The sequence below is a fragment of the Nyctibius grandis genome, chromosome 5 (genome assembly GCF_013368605.1).
Source record: "Nyctibius grandis isolate bNycGra1 chromosome 5, bNycGra1.pri, whole genome shotgun sequence".
Lineage (NCBI taxonomy): Eukaryota > Metazoa > Chordata > Aves > Nyctibiiformes > Nyctibiidae > Nyctibius > Nyctibius grandis.
The window spans coordinates 24,059,780-24,085,394 of record NC_090662.1 but is presented as its reverse complement, the minus strand read 5'-3'; the positions used below and the strand labels follow the sequence as shown (position 1 = coordinate 24,085,394).

Here is a 25,615-nt window from a genome sequence, read left to right as displayed (position 1 = left end):
AATATGTCAACCAGTCACAAACATGTGATATTACCTCAAGGGTGGTTTCTATTGTGTGGTGGAATGGCTTACACTTATATCCCGGCTAATAGTACCGGAGGTCCTTGTTCTCTGGGAAGATTAGTTCCCCAACTATACAGGCTAGCTGATATTACCGGACAGGAAATTAGGTCCAAGAGGTCAGTTCAGTCATTGAGTGAAGAATGTGACGCAGCAATAACACTCTATAGTCCTGAAGAAATATCAGCAGCTGCGTTTATAGCCCCAGGAGTAGGGGTTGCTATGAATTTCCACGTAATAAAGCGACTGGCTTGTGCTTTAGTGAAAAATATCAATTATACCTCTCAGGCGCTTTCAGCTATACAAGAAGAGTTGAGCCAAATAAGGCAAGCCACTTTAGAAAACAGAGCGGCCATAGATTATTTGTTGCTTCGTCATAATCACGGGTGTGAAGAATTCAAAGGCATGTGCTGCTTCAACCTAACAGACAACTCAAGGCTGATAGAGAATAAAATATAAAATTTGAAACAGCTAACCCACAATATTAACGAAAAACAAGGACTGGATTTGTTGGTCCTGACTAACAAATTGGTTGCCAAACTTAACTTGGATTAAACAAATTTTCACAGCTGCTATCCTTATTATCATAATCATCTTGGTGACGTGTATATCAATGTGTTTATTAACTCAGTGTGCCTCTTGGTGTCGTAGGAAAACAGCTGATGATTATGGAAAATGGAAAAGCAATAAAATCAGACATGCAATAGAAACAGGAAAATATTTTAAGGGAACTTTAATAAAAGAAAGTGTGTTATAAAGATCTTGCGAAAGAATCCCCCCGTGCACCCAGCGCTGCAATAAACATACCTGCTTTATAACTCTCTGTGAGCTCTCTGTAGAGTTTGATTCCATGCGTCAAGCGTTTTCCAGGAAAAAGCATTTCCTCAGAAGTCTCTCAGCTCATTCCATTTTACCTGCCTTCGTTCAACTGAATTTCTACAGCCAGTGTTTGAGTGACACCAGTCTTGTATTTTGATATGTATTTTTCTAAGATCTTCATCAAATTTATTAAAACATGAATTAAGAGAAAAACCGTGTGCTCTTGGTAGAATGAAGCTGTGCAGATACTGTCAGAAGACCGCGGAGTTACGTTCTGCGGATCGGGGCACGACACAAGCGTGCTTTATTGCTTTCTGGCAATAGCGTGTTATTTTTTGTAAACTGAGTGACGACGTTAAGAGGAAGTATCACGGGAATGGCTTAAAAATCGTGACGTGTTTAAATCGCCGTTTTATGTGTCGGCGTTCAAACCACCCCGCGGTGACGGCGGGCGCGAGGCGCGGCAGTACTGCTGCCCCGGGACGCGGCGGTACCACCGCGGGGCTGCGAGGGCCCGCGGGCCTTGGTGCCCCCCGCCCCTGCCTGCCCGTGCACCCCCGCCATTTTCGGGACCACGGCACGCAGCCGCTGCCCCTCGGGCTCGCTCCCGGGCAGGGCAGCCCCGGGCAGCGCAGCCGCCCGCCGCCATCCCCCGCCCCGCGGCCCGTCGCGTTCGCGTGACGTCGGCAGCGCCGTGCGCGGCGGCCCGCGCTGAAGGGAGGAGGCGGCCGCGGAGTCCTACTGCCGCCCGGCCCGGGGGAGCCGCCCCAGGTAGGGCAAGGTGGGGGGGGGCCTGCGGCGGGCCCTCACCCCCCCACCCCGGGCGGGAGAGAGGCGGCAGGGACTGGGGGTGGCGGGGCAGCCCCGCGGGGTGCGGGGTTGTGCAGGGGATGGCGCTGGTGCTGTCGGCGTGCCCCGGCCGGGGGCGAGGGGAGGGCGGCTGGCGGGCGTTTCTCGGGTGTGGAAGGGCCAGGCCCGGCTTGATGCTTAGGGTAAGCCCCGCCGCTGGGAGCGCCGCCGGGGTGGCGCTGGCACCCCCGCACCTTTCCGGTGGGTGCTCTGGAGCCTCCGCAGGGATGGCGGGGGTCGTGCAGGCCGGCCCTGCGCTGCCCGGCACCGCCAGCACCAGCATCTTCTCGCCTGCATCTTCTCGCCCGCTCTCTTCGCGGCCCCGCGGCTTCTGCTGAGGGCACTGCGCGGGTGGGAGGGAGGTGGCGGGTGGCTCCTGAGGAATGCTGGAGTGGTAAAGCTGCTGGAGGTGTTCGCGCATGAATCCTGTGTTAGATCAGGACAGTCTTTTCTGCTCTATTTCAGTCTGCCGAGCGAAATTAGGAATCTGGAATTAAGATTGCACCACCTTCGCTTTGCTTGTGATCAAAGGCATGGTGTTATTTTTATAGCTCGTGTCCTAAATATGCGCTAGGTCAGTTTTCTTCTCTCTCATTTTGGGCTATCTCAGTTTAAGTTATAGTCATCAATTTCTCGTACACAAGAGCGTTTCTTCCTTTTCCTGATATTTTTCAGGTCTTCACGTGAAACCAGAGACCCAGACTGTAACTGCTGTGACCTGACAATTTGGTTTGAAATGGAGAGCATTACGCAGTTGTTCAATGATTTGTGTGAAGCACACTTGACAGGTTTGCCATGGAACGTCCACCTAGGCAGGCAAAAGATCAGCAAGAGAAGGGCTAAGCAAAATCTGAAAAGGGTTGCTTATAACGCCCTGTTCATAAACCTTTTTCAAGATGAGGCTCATAAGCTGCAATCAAACATTTCCACACTTCCAGTGAAAAACAAAATTTTGATGCTGTCTTTCAACTTGAGAGTTGGTGGCCTCGGTGCGCAAGCGGATAGACTGGAGAGTCTTGTGGAGGAACTGGAAACAGCTGAATGCTTACCATTTACTGAAGTTAATTCTGTCTTGGATCTCTTAGTACAGCTTTCTGGAACAGGTCCTCCCCAGCTTGTACCACAAAAAAAGGACTATTTTCTGAACAACAAATATGTTGGGAGGAATGTCAAATATCAGGGTTATGATTATTATGATGTAAGTGTGTTTGAAGCTGATATACAATCTCTAATAACAAACGAAGAATGTCAGTTCAACGACACAATTCAAAAGACACTTCAGATAATGGAGGCCGCCCCTGGCACTGGACTCCCTGCCATAGGGTTGTTCTCACAGAACTATCCTGCTGGTGACAAGTTTGAGAAAGAAACGCGGGTCTCACTCTTCGGTGCTCTTGTCCATAGCCGTACGTATGATATGGACATCAAGTTGGATTTACCACCAGTGCCTGACAATGCGGATTTGTCTGGACTTGCAATTAAAGTATGGTATCATTTGTTTTGGACTTAAGAGTGTATGCATGCTTTCAATACGCCACTTTGAAACTGTAGTTTAAAATACAGGTAGTCATTTAATTTGTAATAGAAGCATACAGTGTTGGAATTTAAGATGGAGCAGGGATCCTTTTCTTTGCTGAGAACCAGAGAAGCTTTTTTGGATACAGAGAAGTATGATAATGAAAACCTTGGTCTTGTCCTATAACTGTGTAAAAAAAAAAAACATCGTGTGGCCATAGGCTTTATGAAGTTAAGCCATCAGCTGTATCTGTGCCTTCCCCACCCTAGCAATCTTTTGCTTGTATTTTTGCCTGCTTTGTATGTTGAACTCCTTTGCGTTGTTGCTTACTTGTTTATTGTTCAGCCTGACTGCATAAGCATTCCTGTCTAATGGATGTGCTTTGCTGTTCAGATTACATTACCTCACTACCTGTATTTTCTTCTTGGCTTGTATCTTAAAACTTTTTTTTTGGTTATTGTATTTAATTGAACCTCCTAGTTCCCACTGTCCTTTTACCTTTTCAGTGTGTGCAGTTTCTACTGTATCATTTTTTTCCCCTTTTGCTGTCCATTCTGTTTATTTTTGCTGTGTTTTATTCTCGTAGAGGTACTAGATAAACTTCTTGGGGTGTTTTTTTTTTTCTTTCTTTCCATTTTTGCTGTGTGTAGGTAGGCTTTTTATACTTCTGTACTTTTAATCCTTACTTTGTTCCTTCTACTTACCATATGGATAGCTGCTGCAGTTCCCTTAACTCAGGGTCTTAACTGAAGCTCGAAAGAAAATACAAAAAAATACAAATAAAAAAAGAAAACCCTTGTGCCATTCGATGTGCACATTATGGATGTAAGTCGTAACTTAGGGGAGGCAGAATCTTTTTGAGTAAGTGCTGTACTCTTTCCATCAGACTGGAGAATTGGCGAGTTCTTGAAGAACATGCTGCTTTTTATGTGGGTGTGATTGTCTTCTAGTAAAACTGAGTACTATTCTGCACATCCAACTCCTGTTGAGTGGAAGTAGAGGATGTGGCATATACACTGTTTGGACATCTACAGATTTTCTGTATATGAGTAAGCATAAGGGAACAAACTATGTTAGTCATAGTTAACAGAATGTTCACAAATTTGAAGAATTAGGGCCTGGATCATTTGCTCAAATGAAATACTGAGCAGTATGATTTTATTAGTGTTACATATTGTTGAATATCCAGACCTCAGATTCTCTATTTGTAGAACTATATGCTTACCAAAGGAGTAAGATGAAAGTTTAACACCAACAAACTTAGTATATTATTTTAATTGTGATTGTTGTTTTATATATAGGCATTATTACCCATAGAGACTTATCAAATGAAAAGAGTACTTACAGGAAAAACTTAAAATAGATACGAAGGGAAGGTGGACAACACAGGTTGAATCATGTAGAGTCACTTGATCACGAATGATAGCAGAACATCTTTATTAGCATATGTTTCTTCAGTAAAATGTTTTCATGTGTAACTTTTGAACTCTCTCTGACAGGTTCCCCAAAGTATAGACCAGTCAGAAGATGAGGGATTCCAGTCAGCGTCCAATCTGACTCCTGATTCTCAGTCAGAGCCGAGCATGACTCCAGATATAGACTTGTGGGATGCAGTGCTTACATATGGACCCAGCAAACGAAGATGTTGGGAAAGAATTGGATAGTATGTGTCTGATGTTACTGGCAAACTTACTATGCATCATATGCAAATGTGTGAAGGTGCATTTCATCTTCATTCCAAATGACCTCAGTATAAATAGTGAAATGTGCATAGTTAATTCATAGAATTCAATATACTGCATTAATGGTTGAGAAAGGAATAAAGTCATGCAGTTTCAATAGACTAGTTCTTAGATTGCAGCTGTTTCATAGGAAGAGGTAAAACAAAATCACCTTTGTCAAAAACACTGAAGGGATTATGGGAACGCTTGCTGTTTGTGTGAAGTGCGACACTTTTCTAACTGATCTGACTTCTTATGCACTATGGAATTTATCTCAGTCTAAAATGATTCCATATTTTCAGTTTCAAAAGAGAAAGTGGTAGTTGTAGAGAACGAGAATAATTAAACCCATATCTCCCAGTATTGTACAGTATTGTATTCCTTTTCCCTGTCTGTAACCAAAACAAATCATTATAACAGACTTCTTGATGGTATAGTTAGGCTTGTAGTTCTTGTGGCTCTTGAGTAGAAGGTGCATCTCCTGAGAGAAGGCTTTTTTTAGCCCTGTTAAAGCTTCTTAGCTTCCCTAAATGGAAGAAAAAAAAAAAAAGGGAGGTATGGCAGGTATCTTCCTTACATTCCTGATGGACAGTGTTGTGCCTGATTCTTGGAGAAACTTTGCATTGTATGTTTTCTGTAATTTTAAATAGTAATCCAGTGATGTGTCTGTTGCAGTGTTGTACAGTGTTTTGTCAACTCGGAGCCTGAGAAGCTCAGAAACTCAGAAGTTCTTTTGCAAAGCCACTGTAGCATACTCTAACTTTGTTCCTAGTAGAAGTCAGGTTTTTTTGCTACCGTTTAGACTGTGAGGATCTTAGAGTCAAATTTAGACCATATGCCTGACAGCTTTCACGTAATAGATTCTACTAGAATTCAGAATTTTTGGAAGAATTGGAAGGAGAAATTGTTTTGGAGGGGATAGTAATCCTCTCTGGGAAGAGCTAAAAATGTGTTAATACAAATCATTGTAGCATTTTGAGCATATTACTCTTTAATATATTTGAGTATTAGTATTACATGGACCCTGAAATATGGTATATATTGACCTCATTTTCCTAATCTGAAAACTGCATCAGGGAGGGCCACAAAAGAAGCTGGTAGTTCTCTGTCAAGGTTTCTGTCTCTGGACTGGTGTTGAAATTATCTACCTATTTCTTCGCTGTACTGAGTCTGGGCTATGGTTTCATTGACTGAATGCACATTCCCTTGAAAATGTACTATATTACTAGTAGTTTTTTCTGTGGTCAGTACTGGCTGTGTAAAATTCTGAAATGCCTTTTTTTCTTTAGGAGATACATTTCCTTTTCATATAATCACCTTGTAATGTTGTGTTTACTCTGACACAGCCCACCTGGTAAAAAAGAGGAACCGTATCTTACTGAAGCTGGGAGGGAAGCTTTTGACAAATTTTACAAACTTCGAGAAGGGGAACTGCAACTGTTTAGTAATACTGTGCTTCAGCTTCCACAGCTTATGCTAATGAAAGAACCTGAACTGGTCAAGGATGTCTTGAATGTCCTCATTGGTGTGGTATCCACTACGTTTTCACTCAATCAGGTATGGAGGATTTTTAACTGTGCTTCATAGTTGTGTGGTTTTCTTTTTTTCTTTGTAGAGGTTTCCTCTTCAATACATTTCCTTCTTTTGAGATCTTGCAGTTGTGCATATTGTTAAAAAGTTGAATGTGATCTAATGGCAGTAAGACAGTATATATATATATATATATATATATATATATGTTGCAATAATGATGTTATTGTAATAGGCTAAGAGTACTTGTAGTCCTCTAAGTGAAAATAGGTTTATGAATACTTGAACATAGACGTGTAAATAGTTTTGTAGATTGGATTTTCTTTAAGGAATTAGACAATGAGTCTTATTCTGTATATTTGAAAATACGATTCATACTCCTGAAATTTTGCTACAATTTAATATGTTTATCACACTGTCCTAGCTATATAGTCTCAGTCACCAGAGTATCTAAACTGAAAATTTGTCTGCTGTTATTTTTGTGTGTAAATGTTTGCTATTTTAAATCAGAGTACAGCTGTGAAATACTTGAATCTGCCTTTTTTTTCCTCCCTATATCCTTTTAGTCTGCTCAGACATTTGTGATAAAGGAGGGAGTATATGTATCTGGAACTTCACCAGAGACAATGCACAACCTACTCTCAGAAGTTGCAGAGTATGGAACTTATTACACACGACTAAGTCATTTTTCTCTTCAGCCAGTTTTAGATTCTTCATACAGCAAAGGACTTGTGTTTCAGGTAAAACAGTTGTATTAAATCATCTAGATTTAATGGGCCAATTATCTTAGGTAAAAAAGGTAGCTTTGATTTCGTGTAAAGCTGGAATTTCTGCGTTCTGCAAAACTGCCAAGCGTTTTAAGTGTAACGTCCATCCTAGGTCGACAATGAACGGTGCCACTGTGTTTAAATCATGGCTCTGTGTGCTTAGGGCTTGCTTGCACTGAAACATGGTAAAAGGTCTTCATTACCTGAAGTGTGATTTGTTTAGTCATGTTGTTCTGTTGAGGACTGAAGGAATATAATTTTTAGATGTTTTAAAAACATTACGTATTTATACATTAAGATGTATGAAATTAAAATACAAGAACTTTCTTAATACAGTATGTATATATATAATATGCATATTTAAAAAATAAAAGCTGAAATAGAGAAATACAATATTTAATAGCTTTAATTACTTTTTCTCAGTTCAGAATTAAGTGCAACTTTTCCCTGTCAGTCCTCTGTATATTATGCTGAGCTGTACGTACACTGTGTAATATCAGGTGATTTTATCTCTTTCTAATGCATAGAATTAAGTTAGGATTGGTTATGAAAATGTGTTCCTTCTGAATATTTGATTTACAGCAGTGTTAATAGAAATTGAATGAGAAGGTCTCTCTCCCTGTCTTGTTAGAAAAAGTTCTAGGCGAGTTTTTTCCAGTATCCAATTTAGGCATGAAAGTAAGGAAACAGGTTTCCCTAGATTCATATTCTAGCTGTTAGGGAACGAGGAGCTCCTCAAAGGGCAATTCAAAGAAGCTGAACTAAGATGCTTTATTATACTGTATGTGGGTACCGGCTCCATGCGTTGGATGTATAAGGAGTATAGAGGAGATCTGGCTGATTTGAATGTCTGGAGTTGCATGGACTCTTACTTTCCCCTTACTTTGGTATACAAGTCCCTCTTACCTGCATATGCAAATTATTTTAGTAAAAGGTTTGTTTTCGTCCTGATGCAATTGGTGTGAGACATAGACAGACTATTAACAGCTTTAACAGTAAGACTTTAAATATTTTCTGTTGATACTAGGCATTCACAAGTGGGCTGAGAAAGTATCTTCAGTATTACCGAGCCTGTGTTTTGTCAACACCGCCTACTTTAAGTCTTCTAACAATCAGCTTTCTCTTCAGAAAATTAGGTCGTCAGTTGAGGTAAGAGAATAATATTAAATATTTAAGCTTTTCATAACAGGAAAAAAGCAATCTATTTCTTCAGATACACTAAAATAGACAATATTACACAGGCGTTCTTACATAGTCTTTCAGTATTTTTTCTCTATTTTAACAGAAAGATTCTTTATATTCAGAAGGTTCTAGGGAAAACATGTCTTTATATGCAGTTTCTTTGTTATCCCTGTTATCGTTACACTGATACAGTAGGGTTGTTGTATGATATTCAACTTTAGCAAAGTTCACATCACTGTGATCTCAGAGACTTCTGATTGAAATTGTTACGTACATTTTAATATTGTTTTCTAGGTATTTAGCTGAACTTTGTGGCATAGGAACAGCAGCGCTGGGGATCAGTGGTGGAGCTGGTGCTTCATTTCCTACGGTGATAACTAATTTGCTGTTTTTATGTTTGGTTTGGGTTACAGTGTTAATATTCTTCAAAATTAGGTAGGATTTTACATAAAATATTTAGTGTTGGTCTCTCTGCTATCAAAGATATGACCTTGGATCTCCAGTTAGAATGCCATGATCCTTTCTCCAGACATTTTAAAATTTGGAATTTTGTCCTATGTTTTCAATTCCTAAAGTAAACAAAGGACCCAAAATAAGCCTTAGAGTGCACGTCATTTCATTCTAAAGCATATGTTTGTAGCAAGTCAAATGAATCCAGCTCTAAAGATACCCGTTTCCCTCCAGTGACTGTAAAGTGAGCTTGAGGTAACTAGCTCAGATAAAGTGATCTTAACTGCAGATAGCTAGGGGAGGTGAGATAAATCCTGCTTTTTGTGTCTAGTGAAACGTGTAAAGCTGTGTATTTATGAGTCTTTTGTTATTAAAGTTGTTGTGAAGTTCGTTGCCTAACACTAGAATATTTTTCAATTTTTAGGGTGTTAAATTGCTTTCATATCTGTACAAAGAGGCTCTCAACAACTGTAGTAATGAGCATTATCCAGTTCTTCTGTCTTTGTTGAAGACGAGCTGTGAACCGTACACAAGGTGCGTCCATACTGTTCTCTGCATAATTGTGTTTAAGAGCAGTTCTGAATTAGTAATCTGGTGAGTAACTCTGCTAATTTAACAATAGCTTTTAACATTTTTCAGAAAAAGTATAAGATGTGGCTCTATCTGCAAAATACATATTAAAAATATTTCATTTTGCTGAAGCCTTCTTTCCCTCTCTTTTCCAGCTCAGTAACGACATAAGGGTTTTATGTGTGACTAGATTAGTAAATAAATACATGTAAATAAGGCTTCTTTCTTGCTGCTGGTCCTGGAAATTCATGCTGGAATATAAGACTCTGATAAACTTCTATTTTTTTTTCTTCTCATACCTGTAGTAAAATCCTGAAACTGGCAACTAACAGTTTCCTCTTGGTGTTGCACAAACTGGTAAAGTTCATGCTTATTTCCACTGTCTTTTTCTTGTGGGCTTTTCAGTAAGCAAAAATTAAAAAAAATTGTTTTCATTAAGTAGATGTAACTAACTAACAATAAGAAGTAGAGTTCCTTGGATTGCAGCAGTTTTATTAAGCAGCGCACATCAATTTAGAAACTGTTTATAGACTTCTGAAGAGATGCTAAATTTTTTTAAATAGCTGTATATAGGAATTATAGCTGTAGCCCATTATTAGTTTACAATGATATGTAATAGATGTGATGATACTGGAAAGAGAAGACCAAAATCTGTCAAAATGCTCTAAATTTAAGGTTCCTCCCGTGGCCACACTTAACTTCTTCCTTCTACATAAAATGTTATTTGGAGAAATTTAGTTTCAGATTTACGAGAAGATTCATTGAAATATCTTCACAGCTCCTGCCCTGCAATTTATAGAAGGTGGTCAGATTTCTGAAATACCAAGGGCAGGATGTCATGGCATCACAAGGAACCTAAAAAATATGAAAGTATGCTTAGTAGTATGTGGTACTTACATTGCATTGACTCCTAAATCTGTTGCAGATCTCAGCTGAAACATCAGTCATACACGATCAGGGCTGCCTTGGAAGGAGGCCTCCATTATCTGCATAAAGTGTTACCCACTCATTTATTAATCTGAAAGAAATTAAATAATAGAAGTTGTTGCTCAAATAAATCATAGGAACATCAGATTTAACACTTCAAAAGTTACTAACTTTTTACTTACAACTTTTTACTTACAACCTTAAAATTGAACAGTGATTCCTGTGCCAAATACTTCCTATTTGTTACACTGACCCAACGTCTAGAAACAGTGTTAGTATTGCAATTAGTAAGAAAATAAAAGATTAGCTTCAAGGTGCTCCGAGCCTTTTTAGCTATAGCTTCAGATTTTTTTTTATTTCTTCAAAAGTTTGGTTTTACACAGAGGAAATATGAAAAAGCATGAATAAATATTCCAAAATAGTAGTTCTCATTATTGCATGTATATTAAAAATGTCTCTAGGTCCGGGCATTTTTGTTTTACACCCTTTCAGTTTCTCCCTGCTAAAGTTACCTCTCTTTAAAAATAAATCCTTCCTGCTTATCTCTCACTAAGCTTTTGATGTGCTGCAAAGATTTCTGGAAATTTTTAATATATACTTAGTAAATTAATATACAGAAATAAAAAGATCATTTTAATTAAGGCAATATTCTTTCATCTTAACTAATTATCACTGAAATGTTCTGTATAAAGATGGTTTCTTTTAAGAAAAATGTAGAGACAAAATCCTGTGTATGTCTTTAAATATCAGTGTGACAGCACTTAATTGCTGTTTTTTATCCTGCTTATAGCTTGTGTGTTTTGATGTTTTAAAGAATATACTTACTGTTTGGTTATAACAAAGTTGAGAAGGCAAGAGGATTGATTTTCAATATTGTACAATTATGGTTTTTTTTAGATTTATCTATGATTGGGTATACAGTGGTGTATTCAGAGATGTTTATGGAGAATTTATGATCCAGGTGAATGAGGATTATCTTTGTTTCAGAGGTACAGTATGTATATGGAGCATTTCTAATTTATATAATTTGTGCTGTTAAGTAATTAAAAATGCATACCTTCGTCTTTTTGTTTGATGTGTAGATAAACATTACTGGACTCATGGATATGTTTTGATTTCAAAAGAAGTAGAAGACTGTGTCCCTGTATTTCTTAAACATATTGCTAATGATGTATACATATGTGGGAAAACTATAAACTTGCTGAAATTGTGCTGTCCGAGGGTAAGTTTTGGTTTGGTTCCTTCCTATTACATTGAGAAAATCGTGTCTCTTTAGAGCAAGTTTGTAGTTTTTTAGCAAGTTCACTCCTTTTTTGAAAACTGGTATTGCATAAGTGGGATGTTGATTCATGAAAGGCAATTACTTGCTCTCAGATATTTGTGAGCCAATTATCGACTCCACTTGCTAACACCTCACTGCAGAAATACAAATTTTTAACAGCATCAAATTTATCGTATCCAATGCACATGCTATATTTCTTATTTTCCTTTGTATTGAAAGCACAAATGTTTTGGGCTTCCAAGCATGTGCCTTCCATTTTCCACACAACTCACACTACTATTTTTGGTTTAAAGATGCCTTACTTACCAGGTCTTGACTCAGTTCTGCGTAGCTCTTGCGTTTCAGCTCTATCGCTACCTTTCTAAGAAGTGCTTAAGTAATTCTGTTTATTCATATTTTGCAGAATGAGTCTTGTCCTTGGCAAGAAAAACATGTTAAACTACTTTGTGTCTATGTGTGTCTAACAATGAAACAACCACAGAGGTGTCTAAAGTCTATAGGCACTCTTTCCCAATTAACTAGTATTTTCTTTCTTTTTAAGATCAGAGCTGCCCAGTCTTGACAGAGCTGAGCAGCTCAGTATCAGATATCTGATACCGGTTATCAGGCATAAGCCTAATATCTCAAGTGAGATGACCCTCTGCTAGTTCTCCTGAGTCTGCTCTGATAAGCATTCTCAAACCGTGACTCAGGTGTCACACCTTTTTATAAAAAAGTGTCAGCCATCATTTCCATTATAAATTACAGCTTTGCCACTCACATAGATAGAACATGTTCAGTCATCTTCCATCTGTGTGAAAATGCCAGTCACATGTCATCCCTTTCCTTGATAATGCCCTAAACAGTTGGCTCTTCCCTTTTGCTTAGGCTAACACAGTCCCAGGAATGCAGCTCTGGGCATGGCATCCCAACAGTAGACTGGGGAATGCAGTGTGAGCATGCTTATACGCTCTGTATTTTTGTTTTTTTTTTTTTAAAGCTCACTTATCTGTTTTCTGCACTGAGTAGAACAGCTTCAGAGGTTTAGGGAGCTTGAGGTGGAGCAGAAAGACTGAAGATACTTAGCTTAGAGAATAAGTGGTCTGTGGTGTGCACTGGCCATATTTTTGAGAGTTATGTCTTGTGTAGAGCTCTCTCCTGTAGGTGTGTGTTAGTTATATTCCAGGTAGCTCCTGTTAAGTGGGGATCTGTGGGGGATATAAGTGAACAAAACCTAACTTTTGATAGGGGAGATGCATTCAGTGCTGACTTACTCAGGCTCAGTTAATTTGGATATTCAGAAAAGCAAAATTTTTGGCATTTAGAGCATGACTAGTATAAATGTATTTATCAGATTTTTAGATTCCTGTCCAATTCAGTGGGAAAGAGGGAACCCTGAGAATTTGACCTATGATCCAAGTTCTGAGACATTATACCTCTGTTTCCTACTTTGAATGATATAAATGCTAAAATTGATTAATTATAATTTTAGATCCTGTGTGGAGGCTTGTTTCAGTATCTTGAAGCATTGCTAAGTTAAAAAAATATATAATGTGAGTTCATAATCTAACATTTTACAATTTAAAAAATGTATTTAAAAGGAAATCTGTCATTTTTCAGCATTATATATGTTGGTCAGATATACCTGTTCCCCGGATTTCAGTTATTTTTTCGCTGGAGGAGCTGAAAGAAGTTGAGAGAGATTGTGCAGTGTATGTAGGTCGAATGGAAAGAATTGCCCGATACAGTTCCATAAGCAAGGAGGAAAAGGTAGATGAATAACAGAATTAAAACCTTATTGTTGGGAATTTTTTCTTAACAGAAATGAAAAATGAGTATTTGTAACTTTGAAAGAATTTGTGTTTATGGTCAGAATTCTTTTCATTGGTCAATTGCTGTTTGAATTATTATTGCAGGAAATAAAATTATTTAATATAGCTTTTAAAAGTGTAGGTGGTGTGTTGTCATTTGGTGGCATTTTCATATACTAAATGAGTTTTGGACTTCCATCTTAGTTCTTTGCAGCAGCAGATTTGCCCTCCTACTGAAAAGATTGTTGGATTTTAATTTAACAAATGTGACAAGCTAATTAGTAAACAGATAAGACTCAGAACTCTTAGTTATAAAGAGACTTGTCTTTCAGATGCTATCAATGTAGTGTATATGTCAGATGGATTTGGTTTGTTGTAAGGTCTGGAGTATTAACTTTCAATATTAGTTTATAGACTTGCCATTTAATTAATTGCTTTGTTCATATTTCTGTACTGTAATTATAGATTAATAACCACTATAAAGTGTGCATCTGTCTTTGCAACAGTGTATTTTCAAGTCTAAAATAATAGAAAAAAATCCCACCTGTATTTTTGTTTGGTTTTTTTTTTTTTTTAGGATTTGCGCATGGAAATAGCTAAACAAGAATTAATTGTTCATGCTCGAGAAACTGCTAGCAAAGTACTACAAGCCATTAATGGTAAGTTGCTGTGGTGTTTCACGTCTTTTCTAGCGCGTTTGTTAATGTAAACTAACAATATCTTTATTGTAATACAGATCGACAAATATCAGAACGAACGGCTTTGGATGCAAAGAAACGGGAACAGTTTCAGAAGCTGAAAGAGCAATTTGCAAAAGACCAAGAGGTATTTCTGTGTGTGCTTCTAAAGGCCAACTGTATTTCTTAGGCAAATAATTAAAAGGATATCTTGATTTATTGTACGGAAGTTGAATGAGTAGCTCATGGAGTACAAAAAAGAACTTCTGCAAGATGTGTGCATTACAGCTAGTATTGAGAATGGCTTTTAAAAGTTTAAAATATTTATGCAGCGTCGCCTTGCAATAAAGCAAGAGGAGATTGATGATGATTTCAGCTATGCCCGAGAACTCAGAGAGAGAGAAAAAAGACTGAAAGCTTTAGAAGAAGAACTGGAAAAAAAGGCAAGGTAAATGTATCTGAGTAGTATCCCGAAGCTTAGATACTCCAAAACCATCATAAAGACCTCAGGAAAAATTATTGTATATTCAAATTTATAGTACTAGCAGTTCCCAGACGTTGCTCTCTAAGGGTAATGTCTGCAGTTAAAAGATGGATGTAAGGATTTTTGGTAATCTGTGAGCAATTTTGTGATTTAGGAATGGTTAATGGCCCAAAAATCTGGGACCCACTGATTTGTGCCAGCTCTATCCAGTCTGGTTTTTGTTATGATCAGAATTTGAGGAAACAATTTAACTACATCTTACAATTAAAAGCTGAGCCCCCAGCAAAAATGGTGGCATGTGTGTCAAAGCAGAACTAAAAAGCAGACGGAGGAGTTTGATAATGATTTGAATCGTTCTTGTGCAACTAGTTGTATTTCACTTTCTTGTGTTATATCTAAAAATACTTAAGATAAATGAGTGACACATTAAGAATAGTTACAGAAATACATATTGACTAAGAATACAGTCCTGGTTTCTCCACCAGTTTATTCTTTGTGATTGAGGCCTCTGGCTTCTACTTTTAAAAAATTGCTTCTGAGTTCTGAAGTGCCAAAAGGTCTTATTCTTTAGAAGGGAAGATGAAAATCAGTATGTGAAAACCTGTAACTTAGCTTTATTTTTGCCTTCATTTAGGCAAGAATTAATTGACCATTATAGCAAACTTTCTGATGATGCAGCCCGTAGGGAACAAAGAGCGTTATGGAAAATCCAGCGACACAAGTTGGAAACAGCCCGTCTTAAGTTTCTATTAGAAGATCAAAAATGCACCGAGGTATCTACTGAAAAGATTTAAGAAATCTAAATTAGAAAATTTGGTACTTGGTACTTAAAGACTTTTGGTTTTGTCATTTTTTTATTATAGGAAATGCTTGAAAAACTTCCAGATGGAAACTACAGGAGAAAATTAGATATTATTCCTTATAATCAGTGCCAGTTGGCTTTAGATAAAAACCCTGTTGTGAAAGATCCACATTCACAGGTGAGTTTATTTTCTTCCATAAATTCCAGGTTGCTGTTCCAAGTTTGCCTCAAGGGAGTTCATGGTTCATTTCAGTTCAGTAAACAGAAGTTTCACTATAACAGCAGGGTGAGTAGTTATCACATTATTTGTACTACATCTGAAAAATTGGAAAATTTTAAATCTTACTTGTAATAAAGAGGCGCCCTAATAAGTACCTTGATTATGTGACTAGCCATACAGTATAATAATTATTTCTTTTTTAGGTGTCTTCTGTGAAACTTCTGCATTCTAATGAGACAGTTGACAGAAAAGAATATCAACCTGGACTGGAATATGCTACTTCTGCTGACAAAGCACTGCCCGTGCCGGAGCCAACAAATAATAATGCTGATCAGCATTTTCAGCCTAAATCAGCAGTATCTGAAAGCAGTCTCCAAAGTTCAGGGAAAGCGTGTAGTCGTCTATGTAGTGCTGATTCCTTGCCTGAATCCAATGTGAATATAGAAGATTTCTTATCAAAGCCACAAGACGAACAACCTGTTGCCATTAGTGTACAAGGATCTTTGCTAGATGAAGCATTCCGAAATATTAACTCGGACCTTTCTGAGACTTCTCAAGTAAGTGAAAATCAACCTGTCTTGAGAGGAGCACTGGAAGAAGAAGACAATGCACCATTGCATCAGCAAAGCGAGTATGATTTTAGTACAGTTCTCACACCATCTGCAGCTTGGCAGGGACATGTTAGAGTTGGAGAAAATGGATTTGATGTAGAGTACAGAAGGCCTCGGTGGAACATTTATGGACATGCATCTGATGCCAACATTAGAGTGGGAGAATATGTACCTCAAGTGGACACTTACCAGGCACATTCAAGACCTTATGGGCATTCTTCAGACTCCCGTATAAAAATGAGCAGCTATACTTCTGAAGTTGAATCTAGCCGACCCCGGTGGAATATTCATGGGCATGTTTCTGAAGCTCATATTAAAATTGGGGAATACGCTTCAGAGGTAGAGCCCTCAAGGCCTAGGTGGAACATTCATGGACATGCTTCAGAAGCCAATATTAAGATTGGAGAGTATGTGTCAAATGTAGCTCCTACAAGGCCTCGGTGGAACATCCATGGTCATGCATCTGATGCCAATATCAAGATTGGTGAAAATGTGTCAGAGGTGATCTCAGCTAGACCTCGTTGGAACATCCATGGGCATGCTTCACAGTCGCACATCAAAACCAGAGAACTGGTTTCAGATACAGAGCCTTTGAAATCTCGTTGGAGCCCGTTTGGTCACGCATCCCAGTCAAGCATTCAAATAGGGAAGTGGGCCCCATCTACAGAAAATGATCCAATACCTCATCGTAAAACCATTTCTGGTCCTTCATCTGACTCCACAGTTCAAACACTTCTGTATAGTGAAGAATTATCTCCTGCTGAAGGGAGCAGAAAGGAACCAAAAACATCACAAGTTAGGGAAAAGACTTTACCACAGTTGCAGTCATCTGACAATGTTCCAGTCTTTCCTGATGCTAATACTAAAGATGACAAAAAAGAAAATATAATGGAAGAGAAACAAGAAGGTAAAATAAAATTAAGTTTATTCAGTCAGCATTTGTTTAAGTAACTGTAAATGTTTATGTTCAAAATGGATACTTATTACTTAATTCCTTGCATAACTTTTTGGACACTGTTAGAATTCAGAGGAAAGAATCTGAGCTTAGTCTTGTCTCCAAGACAAGAAATAGAGCATGAAAAAAATTGTAGTCTGAAACTTCATGAAACAGGTCCTCGTGTGATCTCGAGTGGAGAAAGCGCGCAAAACTGCCTGGGTGGGACTGTGGGGAGGGACTGTTACTGGGGTGGTTGTTTCTGTGACAGTCTACAGAGAAATTTTGAAGAACTTTGGTAGCAGATCTTAAGTATGAACTAAGTATTATAAGCAGGTCTACGTAAATGCTCTCTTTAATTTACTTGTAATTACAGTAATCACAAATGTGGTCAACCAGAACCCTTCTTCAGATTCCTCACAGACCTTACAGGTAAGAAACAAAGCAGTTGTTGAGAAGACTTCCTTTTCCTTTGAAAGATTAAACACACTGGTATTTAAGATAGTACATTTCTGTCCTAACCTAGTAATCGCTGTAATACCATATTGTGTTTACATGTCAGAAGAGTAGAGGTGGGTGAGCTGTTTTATTTTCAGTTGGAACAACTTGCCAATTACCTGTAAGAACACATTAAATGTGAGTAGACAAAGCCGGCATCTCTCATAAAATTTGTCCATTTTTTTGTTTTAGGCAGAAGAACCTGAAAAAGCAATTCCACAAGATACTGTGCCTCAAGAAACTTTATTTTCTGAAGCTAATGCCTGTGAGACTACGGAGGAGGAAGAGGGAGAGGAAGATAAATGGAAGAAAGAACAAGCTTATTTGAAAGCCTTATCGGATCAGTATTGTATTGAAAAATATCAAGATAGTTATGATTTGATGTGTGAGTAGAACTGTTGGAACAGTAGATCAATAGAAGATGTGGTAAACTTGAGCAAGAAAGCTGAGTGCCAGAAAAAATACCCGAATACCAGTAAATTACCAATGTTATGAACTGCGGTAGCCAAACAATTTGCTTCTAGGCACAAAGATGAGAAATACATTTTGACACATTATGATTTTCTAACCTAAAGGGGTTTATAGAGTTTAATAGAAACACATTATCAAATTTCTTAAATATAATAACTTACAGTGGTTTTATATTTTTAAATTCAGCAGAACTACCAGTTTCTCATCTCTTGCATCATGTGATACCAAGATCGTACACGTTTCCTGTGGACCCTATGGTACAGTCAGCAACAGATGAAACGGCTGTACAGCTGAGTGAGCTCTTATCTCTGCCAGTGCTGATGAAACGTTCTATTACTGCTCCACTCGTATCTCAGTGAGTATTTGTTAGAAATAGTGAATCCATAATTCAGCAATTAATGTCGTGTTCTTCATTAGTTCTTTTGTGAGACAGGACTTGCACATGGATCTGTTCTTTTAATTTTTCTCTTTGCTCCCAGAAGTGGTTCAGTGGATGGTCCATTACTAACTAAGAAGTTCAGATTTGCATTATAAATATTAACATAAACTTACATTTTTATGTGTGAATCAAAAATTTGAAGGTCTATTTGAAATACAAGGACTTGGAGGGAAGTGTTTGTTCTCAGACTCGTGGACTGTGTAGCGGTGGTTTTGACACCATTGGTTTCTTTGTTCTTTTAAAAAGAAGGTGTATTATTTGTAATGTTTATGCCAGGTTTTATTTGGCAGGTGAAAGATAATGGAAAAAAAAAAGAAAAATCTTTTGATTATGTGAAAGCTTATGCATACTGATCAGGATATATGTTTCTGTGGGAACTCCAGCTTCAAGGCTGTTACAAAGTTTAATAGAAGCTGTTCTTGTTACTATTGGAATATATAGGGAAACCACATATATGTTGGACCATTTTATTAGTGTATCTAGTGGTATTTTAAAGAAAAGTTTGTTATTATGTACAAGATTAGCTTCTGTAATGAAAACAGTTATTCACAGACGTGTTGAAATGCTTCCTGTTTTGGAATCTTCTTTCTTGTAAGTTTGTGTTTCCACTTACTAACTCCAAGTATGCTATACTCAAAGTTTGGTGCAATGTAGGAAGATCTAATTATCTAACTTAGTTTTGAACATCCAGATTGGCTACCAGAACGATCTGTATACAGGTTCATGTATTCAGCAAAGCAAAGTAAGCGAGCCTGAGTTGTGTGCTGGCAGAATTAGCCTATCCCTGATAGGCAAGTTAAATTATTTAAAGCTAGCTTGAATACCTACACTATGCTGCAAACTGTATTACAGAGCTGCCCTCAATATCTTGTGTCAGAGCTTTGCCTATTAGGATATTCTTCTTGGGGATTTAATAGCCTTTCCTAATCTGTTTGTGTAGGTGACTGAGATAAGTCAGAAGGCTATTGATAAAATGTTGCTCCAGGCCCAGCAGCATGTATATTTAGCCAGTCTTAAAATACTTCCACAGTACTCTTCGAAACCCACTTATCTTAAGTGGTAGGTTTTATTGTGGTGTATTCTAGATGAAGATTTTTGGTCTCATTTTTTTTGCTTGTGTGAATCCTGTCTTGAATATCAGAGTTAAGTACTGGAGCATTAATCTGATGTAGCCACAGCTGAATGTTAACAGTAAGGAAGGAGTTGCTTGTAAGAATAATACCTTTTCTGTGTTTTTATTCTTAGTGTTTCTCTTGTGAACAAAGCAATAGTTGATTACTACTTTGTGGAACTGAATGTAGAGAAGCATTTTGAAGCACTGAGGCACTTTTTGTTAATGGAAGATGGGGAGTTTGCTCAGTCGCTGAGTGACCTGTTGTTTGAGAAGGTATTTGGTTTGTTGTCTTGACCCTTGTTTTTGGGTTGTCTGCTTTAGCTTTACACCTCTGGATTAATTTGGATGGGAATGGTGTGAACTGAAATCCTGGCTTGTGCTGTTTTCCTCTTTTGTGCCGTGTTGAGAAGTCTTGTAGCAAGGAACTCTGTTAACGTTGTAAGGACTGAAGCAAAAGAATGTCTTTGCTTGGAAGGGATGCCCATGCCCAGGGAAGCCCCAAGGAAGAGAGTAGTATTTCCTACTGATAATCCCAGCAATAGAGAGAGTACAAGGATTTGGCACATTGAGGATAATAATTTGAAATTTTGACAGATAAGCAGTCATGGAAGTGTATCTCACTCTTGCCTGTGAAAACTGCTGCACTATTGCTCTGTCCCCTCCCATCTGCTGTCAGTAAGGCTGGAAGAGCCTGTTGCCATTTGCTAAAATCCAGTGGAAAGGCCTGTGTTGCAAAATACCTACTCTTACCTCAAGTATCGTATAGACCAGAGGGGAGGGCATCTGAAGAGGGATATATGAGGGACAGCCTGGGTTAATATAGCTGGTTGCTAGTGGAGATATGTGGCTGTAGGATAGTTAATGCATTTCTCTGAATCCTAAGAATGCTTTAGACCCAACTAGGGAAAGCACTTGGGGATTTAGACTTGATTAATAGCTTTATTTGTAAACCTCTGAGGGTGTTGAGTTGATGAGATAGATAGGCAGATTGGAGTCTGCTATCTAATATCTGCTGATTTAAAAGCATCCTCATGAATGTTTGCATTTGTGAACCTCATATGAATTTGAGGCATGGCTAGTGGGATGTCAGATCAATGAAATTTTTAGCTTATGTTGGTAGATGGCAAGAGACAGAATTCTATCTGCCTGTTTCAGGACTAATGAGAAGTTATGTGAGCATTTTCTTTCAGACAGCTCCCTGAAAAGCCCATGAACAAGAAAAGCTTTACACAGCATAAAAAAAAAAATAGTGCTGTATAAAAATTGAGTTGGCATCCTATTTTGGAGGCAATATGAGATAATAATGAGATAATAAATAAAATGAAAAGGGGGAAGCAGTGCAGCATATGTGAAGGACAGCTGTGAAACAGCAGAAATCATATTGCACAGGTTAGATGCTTTCTCCAGAAGGAGGACAAGTAATGTGCTTTTTGCTTCATTCATGATTCTGTGAGTCAGATGGATAATACTGGTCCTGTCACTGGTTTTCTGCCGCACTGAAGCCTAGAGGCTGCATTCCCTGCAGTAGGGATGTGTAGGCAGCTCCGGAACTGCAGCAAACTGCAGTCCAACATCTCATATCTGTACTGATTTATTTTGATATTACCTTCATGCTGTGCACAGCAAATAGTTCAGAAGTTGCTTCTCATTCTGTTTTTGCATCCCTACGGCAGAAGTAGAAACTTCCAGTCAGAATGGTGGAGCAAGGCAGGGAAGTTACCACTTTACCATTCTGCTTTAGTTCATCTGTGTTCAGGAGCCAAGACTCTTTATTAATACTGTGTAATTAGGATTTTTTTTTTTCTTTTTACCCCTAGCTTGGATCAGGACAAACACCTGGTGAATTGCTGAATCCACTGGTTCTCAATTCTATCCTAAATAAAGCATTACAGTACAGTCTTCATGGTGACACCCAGCTTGCTTCCAATCTTTCTTTTGCCCTCAAGTACCTTCCAGAGGTGTTCAAGCCCAATGCGCCCGATGCTCTGAGTTGCTTAGAGCTAAGGTACAAGGTAAGAAAGCATGGAGAAAGGTAGTAGTACTGCAATTATACCATGTTTCTTACGTACCATCATAGAGTGAATGTGTTCTTAGTAATGGAATACCTTTAAGAATGGAGTAAAAAAATTGTGTCATGGAAATGACAGGATTTACTTAGCCTGGCCATTGTATTATATTATTAAAATACATATATTAATTTGTATGTCCCTGAAATACTTATTCTGAAATATTCTTATGATTTCTAACACAAAAATGTAGTATGATCAGCACTTGGTTATTTCTCCTAGGTTGACTGGCCTCTGAACATTGTCATTACTGAGAGCTGCATGAATAAATACAACAAGATCTTCTCCTTTTTGCTTCAGCTGAAGCACATGGTGTGGACTCTCAAGGATGTTTGGTTTCACTTAAAACGCACTGGTAAGATGAGTGAACTAGAGAACGTCCTATTTAAAAAGCTTTTAGCACCCTGTGCTGGACAATTGCTTGTAAACAGTCATGTCAAGCTTCAAAAGCCACAATTTTTTAAAAGAAACTTCCTTGGCATTTTAAACAGACTCTACTAACAGAAACCTTAATTCTTTTAAAAATCCTGATATTAGGCAGTCTCTGTGGGTGCTGATGATAACATATTTCTGGTTTTATTTTCAGCTTTAGTGAGTCGTGCATCAAATTCTGTTCAGTTTCGACAGCTCCAGCTGTATAAACATGAAATGCAGCATTTCGTGAAAGTTATTCAAGGTTACATTGCTAATCAGATTCTTCATGTTACATGGTGTGAATTTGGAAACAAACTGTCTTCTGTAGGCAACCTGGAAGAAATTCACAGAACACATGCTGAATACCTCAACAAAGCAATCTTCAGGCAAGCTACCATATTTATTTTTGCTTCAAATATTTAAGTTAATGGAGCTGCCAGTCTAGTCTAGTGTATTTGTGCAAGTGTGACTTCTGCCTGACATACCAAGTAGTCTTTACATATGAAAGTGTTCTTATGGAAGGGAAACAAACTTCATGGCATGTTATGAAGTCCATACTTTGATACTTTTCCTCAGCTACCTATCCTCTTCATTTCCCCAGAGTCCTTGGAGTTGCCTCCAGATCCTGTTCACTCTGCCTCTGCAAGCTGCAAGTCCACTCAGGGCAGCTCTAACCTGGAGACTAAGAGCACGCTTGCCACAGTTCTGTTCTTTCACCCCACCCTTGTCATAGCCTTTGTACATGAATGCTGTTTCATTCAGCATGAGTAGTGTGCACAAGTAAGCCTAGCTCAAGGATTGTAAAAGGCTTCTTCTATACATTGTATATGCCTTTAATGTATGTGCAGTGACCAGGACTGGACTTTGAAGAACAAATGTGACCTGGTGCCTCTGTTCAGATTTATGATCAGTGCAGTCCCTTTTTACAAGGGCAAGTAGCGACAGGACAAGGGGGAATGGTTTTAAACTATAAGAGGGTAGATTTAGATTAGATAATAGGAAGAAATTCTTTACTGTGAGGGTGGTGAGACACTGGAACAGGTTGCCCAGAGAAGTTGTGGCTGCCCCCTCCCTGGCAGTGTTTAAGGCCAGGTTGGATGGGGCTTTGAGCAACCTGGTCTAGAGGAAAGATGTCCCTGCCTGTGGCAGGGGGTTTGGAACTAGATGATCTTTAAGGTCCCTTCCAACCCAAACCATTCTGTGATTCTAAGAGACATCTGTCTTGGAGGAATCACAAGCTTTTAGCCCTTTGGTTACTGTATATGAGGCAGGAGGGTGGTGTGAATAAGAAGAGGGGAGCTAGGGTTTATTTGGTTTCTTCTTAAAGAGTATACACTGGAATGATAAAGTGGGGACATGGAGGGAGAAGAGATTATAAAGAACAGAAATTATAAAGAAGAAATCTGTCCTTTCTTGTCTCTCGCTCTCTCTGTTTTAATAAGAAAAAACTTGCCTAAAGCTGCTGTTTGGATACCAGGTGATGGGATGAGAGAGGATTAAAGTTTAAGGAAACTCAGAGCATGATACTGTTTTTAAATGCTGTCTCTTTTGCAGATGCAGATGTCATTCTAGAAATCAGACACGCTAGTGCAAATATCAGTTTCTTGGAAGAGCAAGCAAACTGTGTTAGGCTTAGGCACCTTTTTTAAAATCACCATTACAGTTGGCTGCAGTCTTGTGGATTTATTTTTAAAGCAATTAAAGAGGAAACCTAAAGGATTGTCACCCCTTTGTATTTTTCTTCCTACAACCAATAGATTATGTCAATTACATTTCTAAAGTTGTTTTTGTTCTCTTAGGGGTCTGTTGACAGAGAAAGCAGCCCCTGTGATGAACATTATACACAGCATCTTCAGCCTCATCTTGAAGTTCCGCAGCCAGCTGATCTCTCAGTCATGGAGCTTCGATGCAGGGAAGCAAACGGCTGTTCATCCCAACTTTGGTCTGATGCAGCAGTCGTACAATACCTTCAAGTACTACTCCCACTTCTTATTCAAAGGTAAGAAATTGCATAAATTCTAGATAGAAGAAAAAGTCAACTGACAACTGAAAAGATTACAAAGAGGTTTTGGAAGTATAACGTAAAAGTAGGAAGATGTGTGTACTTAGCATGTGCTAGAAAATGTAGTTCCCAAATGAAAACTGCATTATTGTTGTTTGCAAAGATCTGCATATCCATCAATTAAAATGTCCACACAAGAAATCTAACAGATAACCCAAAACTGACCATAAGTTTTTGCTAATTTGCAAAATAAGTATTTGGTATTTAGCTGTATATATGTGCTTACATTTTTGTTTTCTCTGGAATTGAGTTCTGGAACTTTTTATTGGCCACAATGAGAGATAGTTAGATACCACTTAGAAGTGATTTCAGATGTATCTGCAGTAGTTGAGTATTACAATTGTGATGAGACTTGAAAACTCTGATTCTCATGTTGGACTAAAGCTCAGAGGGGCTCCTAGCCCTGGTTGGACCTTATATCCAGTGCTTCAGGCAAGTGTTTTTCAGCTGCATAGATCGTTTGCCAAATGTTCTTTCCTTTAACGTGATAAAATTCCTTCTCGTTGTCAGGTTAGCCTATAATGTGAGGATATGGTTGATCTGTCTTTCCTCTCCATTTCTCTTTCAGATCTTGCTTGTGTTTTTAGTAGAATTTACTTATCCTTCCCCTGAGTACAAAGGTGGTTCATGGGGTTTGGTTTTTTTTTCAGAAATCCCTTAATTCCTGAAGGAAGTGCAACTGTTTTCCTTAGATCTATTTTTCTACAATATTTTCTAGTCAGACTACATTCTTCAGGAAATGAGCTGCCCTTTTTATTCTTTAAGGGTGTCCAAAAATGGTGTCAAAGGACCAAAAACAGATATATCAGGATGAGTTAGAATGGCTGCTTCCAAATTCTACAGGAAGTCAGAACACCTCTGGGAGCCACCTAAGCCCATACTACGAGATCTATGGTTACTTCATGGACAGAGATTAATAGACCATTCCATTCCGTAAGGAAATTTGCTGAGTGACCTAGTTCTTTACACCCTCTTCATTAAGCACTACAAAACAAAAGTGTGCTTGTTCATCTACACTTATTCCTTCAGTCACCGTGTATTGTAAAATGCTCTCTTTCACAATGGGTTGATCCAGAATCCATTGAAAGCCAATACAAAGTAGTCTGGACTTCAATGGCTTTGGCTCAGGCCCTAACTCTTCTAACTACACACTTTCCCTTCTTCCTTGCATGTTACTGCTGCTTGCTGATTCCCTTTATACTAGTGCATGGGATGTTTATAAGCTTAGGGAGTTTCTGTTGCCTTTTTTCCTTTGTTACTGAGGATGTTCAGAGTAGTCAGTTTGCTTATTCATAGCGCTTGAGGGGTTTGTCTCAGAATCTCGCTTTGGTTTTTCTTTCTCACAGTGGGCTTTGCTCAG

At 38.5% G+C, this 25,615-nt stretch overlaps 1 protein-coding gene across 4 annotated transcripts in view; it reads left to right on the top strand.

The window, feature by feature from the left end:
- The first annotated feature begins 1,569 nt into the window (after positions 1–1,569).
- TUBGCP6 (tubulin gamma complex component 6) overlaps positions 1,570–25,615 on the top strand; it is a 29,538-nt gene continuing 5,492 nt past the window's right edge. For 2 of the 4 annotated variants that reach the window (XM_068402296.1, XM_068402295.1), the window contains exons 1-25: positions 1,570–1,650; positions 2,404–3,211; positions 4,744–4,907; positions 6,312–6,522; positions 7,062–7,235; positions 8,290–8,411; positions 8,739–8,814; positions 9,319–9,428; positions 11,289–11,380; positions 11,474–11,613; positions 13,273–13,422; positions 14,041–14,122; positions 14,200–14,288; positions 14,473–14,588; positions 15,259–15,397; positions 15,488–15,604; positions 15,850–17,164; positions 17,568–17,623; positions 17,882–18,074; positions 18,347–18,515; positions 19,845–19,986; positions 21,531–21,725; positions 22,002–22,134; positions 22,366–22,579; positions 23,993–24,192. In XM_068402296.1, coding sequence (XP_068258397.1) covers positions 2,465–3,211; positions 4,744–4,907; positions 6,312–6,522; positions 7,062–7,235; positions 8,290–8,411; positions 8,739–8,814; positions 9,319–9,428; positions 11,289–11,380; positions 11,474–11,613; positions 13,273–13,422; positions 14,041–14,122; positions 14,200–14,288; positions 14,473–14,588; positions 15,259–15,397; positions 15,488–15,604; positions 15,850–17,164; positions 17,568–17,623; positions 17,882–18,074; positions 18,347–18,515; positions 19,845–19,986; positions 21,531–21,725; positions 22,002–22,134; positions 22,366–22,579; positions 23,993–24,192 — 5,146 coding nt within the window. In that variant the 5' untranslated portion in view covers positions 1,570–1,650; positions 2,404–2,464. Of the gene's footprint in view, positions 1,651–2,403; positions 3,212–4,743; positions 4,908–6,311; positions 6,523–7,061; positions 7,236–8,289; positions 8,412–8,738; positions 8,815–9,318; positions 9,429–11,288; positions 11,381–11,473; positions 11,614–13,272; positions 13,423–14,040; positions 14,123–14,199; positions 14,289–14,472; positions 14,589–15,258; positions 15,398–15,487; positions 15,605–15,849; positions 17,165–17,567; positions 17,624–17,881; positions 18,075–18,346; positions 18,516–19,844; positions 19,987–21,530; positions 21,726–22,001; positions 22,135–22,365; positions 22,580–23,992; positions 24,193–25,615 lie in introns of those variants that run through there. The other 2 variants (XM_068402297.1, XM_068402298.1) reach the window with 2 other exon arrangements.